The sequence below is a fragment of the Lytechinus variegatus genome, chromosome 8, assembly GCF_018143015.1.
Source record: "Lytechinus variegatus isolate NC3 chromosome 8, Lvar_3.0, whole genome shotgun sequence".
Classification (NCBI taxonomy): Eukaryota; Metazoa; Echinodermata; class Echinoidea; order Temnopleuroida; family Toxopneustidae; genus Lytechinus; species Lytechinus variegatus.
In genome coordinates, this window is record NC_054747.1 from 31,144,737 (window position 1) to 31,156,052 (window position 11,316).

At 37.5% G+C, this 11,316-nt stretch overlaps 1 protein-coding gene across 1 annotated transcript; it reads left to right on the forward strand.

Moving 5' to 3' along the window:
* Positions 1-201: 201 nt before the first annotated feature.
* On the forward strand, positions 202-6,955 carry LOC121420817 (homeobox protein abdominal-A homolog). Its single transcript, XM_041615449.1, has 3 exons — positions 202-986; positions 5,032-5,228; positions 6,459-6,955. The coding sequence occupies exons 1-3, from the start codon at positions 296-298 to the stop codon at positions 6,660-6,662; spliced, it is 1,092 nt and encodes a 363-aa protein (XP_041471383.1). The 5' UTR covers positions 202-295; the 3' UTR covers positions 6,663-6,955.
* The last annotated feature ends 4,361 nt before the right edge of the window (positions 6,956-11,316 follow it).

Genomic DNA, 11,316 nt, shown 5'->3' on the forward strand with positions numbered 1-11,316 from the left:
TCAACTCGAAACTGCGAAGATTCAGAGATGGTAACCACAGCTCATGATCAGTAACTTCGTTATACTAGTAGACAATACAGATAACTTGTAGGTCTAAAACTCATTTTACTTTTCTTACGTCGATCATGCAAAGCAAGTGTGATATTTAAAATCTGGTCCTCATTGGTATTTATCGAATAGGTATTTTTTTATTATTTTTTGCTCATTGTATTTAATAGTAGATGCCAAACGGGCAATATTGAGAATATTTATTAAGAAATTCATTCATTGGGATTTGGTGATATTGGTAATTATAATGCCGGACCAGGCAGACTGTTTTAAAAATATCCAGAACCCACGAAATGAGAAAACTCCAGGATCAATACCACAAAACTCCGAGGTGGTAAGCCCGGGTGTAACCGCGGCACACAAAAGGCGAAAGACAGAGGGTGATGCCGAACTGACTAGCGAAATGATGGGCCGCAACATGACGAAGTTTAGCCAACCTTTGGAGAAACAACCTGGTAACCATGACAACGGGAAGGCATCTTCCAATGCCGCGTTCTCTATCGAGAAGATACTGTCACCTGCTTGCCATTCCAATGATGCAGTTCATGCCTCTGCTGGGCCGACGGAACCGGCCGAAATAACCACACCGACCGGTCGACCGTCTCTTACTCCTCGAGCTCAAGCTCCGGAAGGGAAGAAACGAATGAGGAACGATTCAGATAACACAGACGGAGCTGATGAGTCGAGTGCCGATCTTATGCCCGCTGATAAGTGGTACGACACTCTACTCTGGCAACAACACCAGCAACTTTACCAGCAACACCTTGCGGCGGCTTCTTCGTTATATCATCCGCCGCACTTTCCGACCCATCCTCCAGTACCAGAGAAGGGCATCCATCCATCCTTCGGCCCGGCGATGCCCGGGAGGATGCACCCCTTCAACTGCCTATGTGCAGGACAGATGATGTATGATCAACCTTATTTCTTGTTAACACCCGGTAAGCCACTTTTAGTTAACGTTGGAATTCTGGTCTTTTCTGGATGATGATGTACCTGATATTTGATTTGTTACAATATCACAATCAGGTGCAGGGAAACAAGTTTCAAAGAGGGATGATGATAGTTTGTCAAGAAAAGAGCAAAAAACAAACAAAGCTTTCATTCCCGTACATGAAGGCGAATTTCTCCAAATGAAATTGACAAGTCAAAAAAAGAAATAAAGAAAAATGTAAATGTTGTCAAACCAATCCCCAGAGTTATATGTGACTTTCCTTACTGTGTGTACATCATGTACATATACCAAACGAATTTCCAATTAGGTGGTTCTGCACCCCCTCCCCCCCCCGATTTTTTCTTTGTTTGGGGGGTCAAGACAAGCAGATTGAGTTTACATAATGTTGACATGGTTGAATTTGCTAGGCCTAATGGGAAAATAACTAAGAATTGCCTGTAGACTAATTACCCCAATCACGTTAATCAGGAAAAACTTATGAGAAAACTCAGAAAAAAAAGTATTGAATTATAGGACTGCCATGAACAGATTAATGCGTCTGTGGTAATATTGTTAGACTAAGAGTAAAAATAGGGTCAATCGCCAATTCGTCTATTACCAACTCGTCCACTCATCAATCTATTTTCATTCAGTTTACTTAGTATCAATTACTAGATTTTTTTTAGATAAGTTATCAAATGGCCCTATTTTAGGGGATAAAAAGACATTACAGAGAAAGGGTGCTGGATATTAAGAAAAACGAGAATTCTCATATGGTTGAAGATCACTGGCCACTTCCCTTTTGTATAAGATTAGAATGATTGACCAAAATCTGAATAATATTCACATTATTGGCCCTTTTTAACAAAGTTTTAGCCAGGCTTTAAATGGGGAGCATACCGACAGACGCCATGTATGATCTCTCATTGGTAAATTGCCAATTCGTCTATTACCAACACGTTCACTCATCAATCTATTTTCATTCAGTTTAGTATCATTTCGTCAACTTCTTTGATTAAAGGACAAGTCCACCCCAACAACAAGTTGATTTTAATAAAAAGAGAAAAATTCAACAAGTTTGTTAACGCTGAAAATTTCATCAAAATCGGATGTAAAATAAAAAAAAGTTAAGACATTTTTAAATTTCGCTTGATATCATAAGACAGTTATATGCACATCCCGGTCGGTATGCAAATGAGGGAACTGATGACATCACACACTCACTATTTCTTTTGTATTTTATTATTATATGAAATTGAAATATTCTAATTTTCTCCTCATTGTCCAGTGAAACGAAGTTTCATTTCTCCCTGAACATGTGGAATTATCATTGTTTAACATTTTATGGTTCAGTAAAGTTGGTTTATTGTCAAATCTGTAAAAATGAAATTTTGTATAATTCAAACAGTAAAAAACAAAGGAAATAGTGAGTGATGGACATCATCGATTCTCTTAGTTGCATATGACTAAATTAACCATCTAACTATTTTGTGAAGAATAAGCGAAACTTTAAAGTGTCATAAATTTCTTATATTACATCCGATTTTGATGAAATTTTCAGCATTATGCTTGTTTGATTTTTCTCTATTGATGAAATCAACACTTTTCTGAGGTAGACTTGACCTTTAATCACATGTTTATCTACCTATTTATTCACTAATTTATTACTCTCATTTATTCATCAAGTACTTTCGTCTGTGATCTTAGTAATATCGTAATATTTTTCTGTTTTATCATTTTTCATTGATCCATTTTCCGGAAATTGTTAATGCTAGGTTCAAGTTGAAATTAAGCTTAGATATTGCTCTGTCTTGTTTCAATTTATGTCATTTACAGTGTTTAACGTACGAACTATATAGATCCTAAATAGGCAAGCAACATTCTAAATGAGTATTATCGATGGAAATAATAACTTGAAGATATTGTATTTAAAAAGTTGAAAGCAGTTCTATGTACGCACCCTTCTTGGCGAACCAGATTGGCTGGCTCCTCCAATGCGCATTTGAATGTCTTTGACAAATGCTGTGCATCATCATCATCATAAAAGTATGATGAAAAAAAAGATAAATTAGAAAAAGAAAATGAAAGGCTGCATATACGGCTCCTATAATATGAAATGTTCGCTAGGTCCTGAGGAATAAGATGATATGAGCCAACTTTAAAACGCATTAAAATCATAATTCAGTTCCGATTTCGATTATAATTCAAATTTATGGAGTTCACATTTCACTTATTGCACAGAAAGCAATGTGATCTTATTCGTACACCCTCTAAAATATTCAAATTAATGAATTCCCAGTACAGGGGGTGACGCCCCCGCCCCTTCCTTTTAAAATCGTTGAACTATATGACTCTCATTTTCTTTACTTCCGGGTGCTGTTTTATCGTCATCAATAATTGACAGTTTTCCATTTCCCCTCTTTTTCTTCGCGCTTTTTCATCCGACCCTGGATCTCTTGTAATTCCTTGACATTGAATCGATATTCGCTAAACGTCAAATTGGATTATCCGCCGATAATCCCTTAATCTGTCATTGTTAACTAGTTAAAACTTTCTGGTCGAGCAAGCATAACGGTCTCGCCGGCCTGCGCCCGCTGTATGCCCCCAAAACAAAAAGACGGGGGCCTTTATCCCGTAATCGGGTGCCATTTTACAAAGAATTCATTGATTATCAACGATGTTGGGGTTACCAAAGCGATTAACAGTCTTATGAGAATATCAAGAGTGTTTGGAGAAAACGACAGCTCGCTTGCACTTCAATAAAATTCACTCGACTCATCAATTATCTTTATTTTATTCTGGGGAAGGAGGCGGGCGACTGGTCGATTTGAAATCGATTGTATTTATTTATAACCCATTATATCCTAATCTTGTTAGTTTTATTTGTTTGAAGCCATTGACCTTTTGGCACTGCAGTTATTTCTTCCGATCATTATTTTGTCCCGAGTTTTGATATTATTTGGAGAAGTTTTATTTTTTTTCTACAACTCAATGGGAAAGTGAGTGTAAAGTGAGAAAGAGAAAGAGAGAGGCGGGGGGGGGGGGGGGGGATAGGATATCAGCGCCTTCATTTGCATCGTGTCTTTCTTTTTACTATTTCTTTTATTTGTTTATTTTTTTCGTTCAAATGACTGTGGGCGGGGGATGCCTGGGTTAAAATATAAGATAAAGAGAGAAAAAACACACACAACAAGGAAAAAATATGGAAAGATACGAGGATTGGTAGAAAGGAAAGAAATAGGTATAGCCTTTCATTGGTGAAGGGAGATACATTTTTTAAAAATGGTTCGCGTCCACCCGCCACTCGTCTGCTGGACAGACCCTTCACTCGAGTTAAGGGTCTGAATGTGCAGCCTACTCACGCCTTGTGTGGACAGCAAGTTTTGTATGTGCTAGTCTTTGCCTGGAGGCACACTTGTTGTTCAATGTTCCAATCAGGGTATATGTGCCTGCAGACCAACCCGCCACCGTCATGGCTCTTCACAAATATTCTTACTTTTTCATATTTCATTATTCAGCTTTTTCGGTGTATTATGAACTATTATATGCACACTAATATTCGAATTAAAATAGCATACTCGCTTGGTTCTTTATTCATTTCTGATTTAAGTCAATTTGCCAAACGCTAATAGGGTTTAACCCTATTAACCCTATTCTTCTTATATGATATATAATTGCATTGATTTAATTATATTAAATGATATTGATTATATTGGTTTAAATTTGACATGTATGTTAATTTATATTTAAATCACTTTCGAATATGTATATCATTTTTTTTCAATATTGAACTTTGTTCATGCTATTATTTAAATTGAATCAATCTATCTTGTACTTATTTGTATTATTTTGAAGAATGAAAATAAATTGAAATGAAAAACCTGTGTGTTTGTCACAAACACTGACTGATCAAGTTCTCCAAAATATGGGCAATAAGTGTAAGATGAATGATAATAATACTAGTAATAATAATAAGATGAATATCTTTAATGTTTCAAAATACCAATGTTTATTGAATTTAAATCGTTTTTTTTTACTCTGACTTCTTCCAGCGGGATACAGCATACCCTCCCCGTTCGAGCCCGACCACCACTACTCGTCGTTGCGCTACTGTCGACGTCGTAAAGCCCGCACCGTGTTCACCGATTACCAGATTCGGGGCCTGGAAGAGCGCTTCGTCCACCAGCAGTACCTATCAACCCATGAACGAGTTGAACTGGCCAATGTTCTATTTCTTACTGAGGCACAGGTAACATTTTTTTTCTTAAATCTCGCACCCAGACGCCCCTCCTCCAGTCTTAAAACAGAAGGGAACATGCATGTTTACTTGGTAATTTTGTTCCCCAATATTGGGCAAATTGCAAATTTGAAGGGTAAATTTCAACGCAACATTTCGTAAAATAATAAAAAAAGATATTTAGTTTCTTTTTACCCAACAAACATGCATGTTCCCATTTGACTCAATATTGGGTAAATCTTTTTTTAATTAGAGTGTCGCTTTCCGGGGTTGGGGGCACAAGAGGGGGTGTACGTGCCCCGCCCCATTATGTTATATTTTTTGGGGAGGGTTGTCTTTGTTTTTTGTCGTTGTTTTTTATTCCCATGGAGAGATGGTTTCGCAAATTACTAGCCTTTTTAATCCCGTGTGTATTATGCCTAAGCTATGTGAAATCAAATCTGTTGACAAAGGCGATGTCTTCTGTTTATGGAGCGCCTTTTTTGAGGCAGTTTTGATGAAGTTTTATTTGTCTACCTTTTTTGTTGTTAGTTGTCTTGGTTTTTTTTAAATCTTGAATGAATTTTGTCAGAAACTTTGTAAATTTCTAAAGCGTTTTTAAGCTCGTTGTTGGAATGAAATATTGTTGTTTTATATATGTCTAAATCTAATACAAATTTACTGGTCCATCATTGGAGACGAGTTGGTATGAGAAGAATTGGCAATAGACCAATGGAAAAAAGGCCCATCAAATTTTTCCTCCACGTTGAAAAGATCACATTGACGTATCCAATTATTCTGAGTAATCTCTTATCATTTAATTCCCCTCTTGATCACATAATGCGACCACCGCATGGTCGAAGATTAGATAACCGTTACCTGCTTGTTCATCTTTTTATGTCGCCACCTGTTTCTGTACACACCTTATTCTTTATGCCATTCTATCCTCAAATTGCGATTGAAAAAAAAAGAAATCGCTGATTGGCGTCTAAATTGCCGAAAGTATTTTCACAGATGTGTTGGAAGCTCCTTGGTGGAAGCAAGGAAGATTTCCATCATTTGCAGACAGTGTTGCACAAAGTGTTACATGTCGAACCGTAGAAATAACCATAATTATGCGGGAAAAGAGACATGATCTTATCATTCTCTTACCCATCTCTCTCTCTCCCCCTCTGTCTCCTCCCTCTCTATCTATCTTTCGTTCTATCTATCTATCTATATATCCATCCATTTATCTATCAATCTATCTATCTATCTATCTAGGTGAAGACTTGGTTCCAGAACAGGAGGATGAAGGAGAAGAAGCAAACCCGAGACCCCCTGCATCCGTTTGACGGCGATGATGACGACGAATGTGACGATGATGACGACGACGCCAAACTTGCACTTGAAGAGGGCAATGATGTCAGTGCTGATTCAGACAGTGATGGCGATCCGTCCAAGAATGGGGACACCAATAACAAATGATAGAGGGCTTTGGTTTGGGGAGGGTACGTTAAGGCGACCGCACACCTTACGATTGGTCTGCGACTCAATGTTGGAAAAAAACGTAGTAAAATTGAATGCTAACATTGAGACTTGGAATGCCTTACTGTGTAATGTTCTAAATCATCTTACGAATACCTATGTTCAAATCTGTGACTATGTTATCATCCTTCTTAGAAAAAAGCCAATTTAATATCTATTCGTAATGACGTCATAGCAGTCGTACGATTTGTTACGATTTGAAACTAAGTCGGCCTTTACTCCAAAATAAAGACTTGCAATCTTTCAAAATGGTTATGTTAGTATTCTTTCAATTTATTTAACCCAAACTAAATGATATGTTCCATTCACATTTTCAGAAAATGAGCAAAATGCGAATTGTTCCAAAATAGGATCGCAAACAGTCGTAAGGTGTGCGGTGGCCTTTTGGGGAAGACAATGGAAGAGTTTTAGGAGTGGTTTGAGGGTAGACAGGGGAAGCATTCATGACATGAAAAGTCGGTGATTTTTCACCAACTCACGTTATAAGCTACCGAAATCATTGCATCTGACTGGTTCAGAGCAATAAAGTGTTTCGTGAAACATTCCAATGGAGGGGATGGGGGCAAGATAACATGCAATAGAGCATATTCTGAACTTTTATTTTTTGGAGAGGAATGGGCCTTATGACGTGGGCCCCATCTTACATAGAGTTGCGATTCATCCGATCAATCACAACTATGGAAAGCCTGCAACGTCACCATCTAAAATGTATATTGTATTCAAAATATTTTCTTGATTTGATTTCGTTGTTATCTTGAAACTTCAGTGTGCTTCTCTTTGTTCACAAAGTAAATTTAGCGAATTTTCTGTAGAAAAATTAAAACATTGATATATTTCCCTATAGTTGAGGTTGATCGGATCAATCAGGCGCGGATCCAGAGTTGAAATTTTCGGGGTGCTACAGGATCCAGGATTTTAAAACAGGGGTGGCACATTTTACCCGTTGGAAATTTGACAAGCAAAAAAGTAATAAAAAGTTGTATATTAAAGGTCTATTCGTCTCTCTCTTTTAAAAAAGAAAATCATACGGGGGTGGGGGAGGGGGCTAGCGCACATTCAGACCCCCCCCCCTGGATCCGCGCCTGTTCTCTTTTTAAGATTGGACCCTGATGACTTACTCCTCCCTTTAAAGAGAACACCCCCACTCCCTTACCGTTTAGTCATTATTCCTCTTCTCTAGCTGTTGTCTACCCCCCCCCCCCCGCTTTCTTCTCACTTGGAAGTTTATAGGTGGTGGGCTCCATGCACACCGTAAAAACTGCGGTGTTAAAACTGACACCAATAGGTGTTAATAGAGGACCACACCCTGAGGTGTTAAAATTACACCCTAGAGATTAAACATAACACCAAAGAGTGTAAATGTAACAACAAAAGGTGTTGTAATAACACCTATAGGTGTAAAACTAACACCACCAATTTAACACCGGTGTAAAATAACTGATGTGGTCATCTATGTACACCGATTAACACCACAGTTTTTGCTGTGTAGGTGGTGGGCTCCATACAGTTACGCCAACCGGTAAACGTGTAAATAAAAAACTATCATTTTCAAACGTTTCGTTATTCTCTTGATAGATCAGTATGATGCGCGTCATTCCAGCATTGTATAAATCATGACCAAACTACCTCTTTGTATATATTCATCCACTATCGAGACATGAGATACGAGTAATAAGTTTGCAAATGTCTTGCCAGCGTGTTTCTCTAATTCTGTTGTATCAGCACGACGCGACACTAGTCGATAATTTCGATATTAAAGCTATAATCAGCAGTTACTAATTAGTAACGAAACCTTCAAACTAATACAACACAACAGAGTTAGGATTGCACATAGCAGTATTTTTCACTTTCTTCATTCGATTTGAAAATCAAAGTAAATCTTCTGTTCCAATTCTATTGCCTCAAAAGCTCTTCCGTATATGATTGCGTTCTTCAGCAAGCATCGCTTTGGAAAATAAGCTGATAAGCTAGGATCAGTGGGATCGGGGCAAACTTTTCAATGACAATTATAAGGACATTTTTTTAAATATATATATTAAGTTTTTATAGAACTTTGCCATGTACAAGAATCTTCACTCATGTTTGAATCACAAATTAGTCGTAATTAAATGAATAAAAACACAGAAGTTGAAAATATCATGGATATAAACTTAAAACGATTTTAAGAGTTTCGACTTCCTCGACAAATAATTTTTGTGAGTTTCTTGTTTCTTACTTTGACTTATTATCGTGTGCGTAAACTTGTTGAAAGTGAAAACATTAAATAAATAAAAGTAATCGTCTTCTGCTGGTTCTTGATTATATTATTCTGTATGCAGGATTTCATCAAAATAGGATGTAAAATAAGAAAGTAAATTTTCGCTTATTTTTCTCAAAACAGTGATATGCACATCTCAGTGACATGCAAATGAATCAGTTGATGATGTCCATCACTCACTATTTCTTTTTTTTTATTGTTTGAATTATGAAATCATTTCATTTTTTACAACCTTAACAATAAGGACCAACTTGACTGGACCATAAGGTATTAAACAATGCTAATTTCACATGTTCAAGGAGGAATCATTATTGTATCACTTGACAATGAGGAGAAATTAGATTATTTTATATAATAAAATACAAAAGAAATTGTGAGTGGATAACGTCATCAGTCTCGTCATTTGCATACCGGCCAGTATATGTGCACACAGCTGTTTCATTAAATGAAGCGAAACTTTAAAATGTCGTATCTTTTTAATTTCACATCCGATAGATGAAATTTTCAGTGATATGCTTTTGGATTTTACTCATTTTATTCAAATCAACTTTTTGTTGGGGTTGTGATCCAGAAATGTTGCTGTTCAGAATAAAAAGGAGCGCTGAAGAAGATCGAGAGGATTCAGATTTTGGGAAGATATGAAAGTGAGAGAGGGAGAGGGAGGGAGAAGAGAATCGGGGGAAAGAGAGAGAAATGGATGAAATTGGAGCGGGAGAAAAGAGTAAGAAAGAAAGAAAGAAAGAAAGAAAGAAAGGAAGGAAGGAAGAAAGAAAGAACATGGAGTGAGAAAGAAAGAGAGGGGAGTAATTGGGGGATAAGACTAGTCTGCATTCACATACCCTTTGCTTTTTTGCAAATTCACTTAGTGCATAATGCAGAGTCTGAAATAGTGAGAATAGATTCACGGAATTTAGAAACAACCACCTCCCCCTTGTATTCATTATTTTGGAAGACAGGGGCCACGGAACGGTTTTCAAAGTGGGGGGGGGGGGGCTGACCATGCAAAAAATCACAATCATATGGTCATTTTTGCGTTTTTGTACATGGTTTTGGTAAAAATTGAGGGGGGCTGAAGCCAGCCCCCCCCCCCGGTTCCGCGGCCCCTGGAAGAGGTGGACCGATTTAAAGATATTTGCGTATTTTATCTAGACGTAACATTTTCAGGTAGGGCCTATACACCTTTTCTATAATGGACCTATAATATTTCTTTTAAAAATGTGATTTTATCTCTCTATTTTGTCAAACTAAACGTTCACTCTTCATATTTTTTTATATTGATTACAGATGACAGATATGTCAATAACATCATACACAGGAAGAAATTGAACACCTGGGGAGCGTTTCATCAATATTTCTGTCCGACATGTTGTCAGATATGACATCTTTCCTTGATTCTGATTTGGTGATAAGCAATGTTACTATGGTAACTGTCAGATAAAATGGGACTTGTCGGATAAAACGTCTGACAAGTCCTTTCATGAAACGCTCCCCTGGGGGCGTTTCACGAAAGGACTTGTCGGACATTTTATCCGACAAGTACCAGTTTATCCGACAGTTACCATAGGAACAGTGCCTCTCAGCCAATCAGAATCAAGGAAAGATGTCAGATCTAACAACTTGTTGGATGGAAATATTGATGAAATTCTCCCCTGAAAGTGTTCAAAATTGATGTCAGTCGAGTGTCGAGATCAGTGATTGCCGTTCATATAACAATGACCATGAGCCCATGGCCGTACGCAGCAGGGGGGCAATTGCCCCAGCCCCCAGAAATTTTGAAAACCTTCATTTTTTTACTTAAAATTTCCACAAATCCACGAAAATTATGCACCAAATCTTTCAATTTCACTTGACTAAAGCAAATACGCCCAATAAAAAACTTGGTAGCTTCATTCCCTTGCTTTCGATTTTTGTTTTCGAAAAAGTTTACGCGTGTGATGCCCCCCCCCCCCCCCTGCAAAAAAATCTGCTTCCGGACAAGCATAAGCTAATATAGATGGCGCTATTTAAGATCTTCGACACTCCGCAATTCAGTCTCACCATATATGGGAGTTGATCTGAACTTGCTATTCAAAGTTGGATTATTTTACAAAAAGCTCAAGTAGAATCTCCGCACACTAATGTCTGACACTGACTCAAGTATTTATAGGCCTATATCTGCTCATAAGGAGGCCTACTATACATATAGTTAATTTTTGTTTGTAGTATCCATACAGCGCCATACGTACGTTATGTTTCTTGGTGACACTTGTATACTATTGAGTGAAACTTAAAGACGCAATTTATCATAATCATAAACAAACGAATAGAACACCACAAAGATGTATAGCCCTCCCTCCC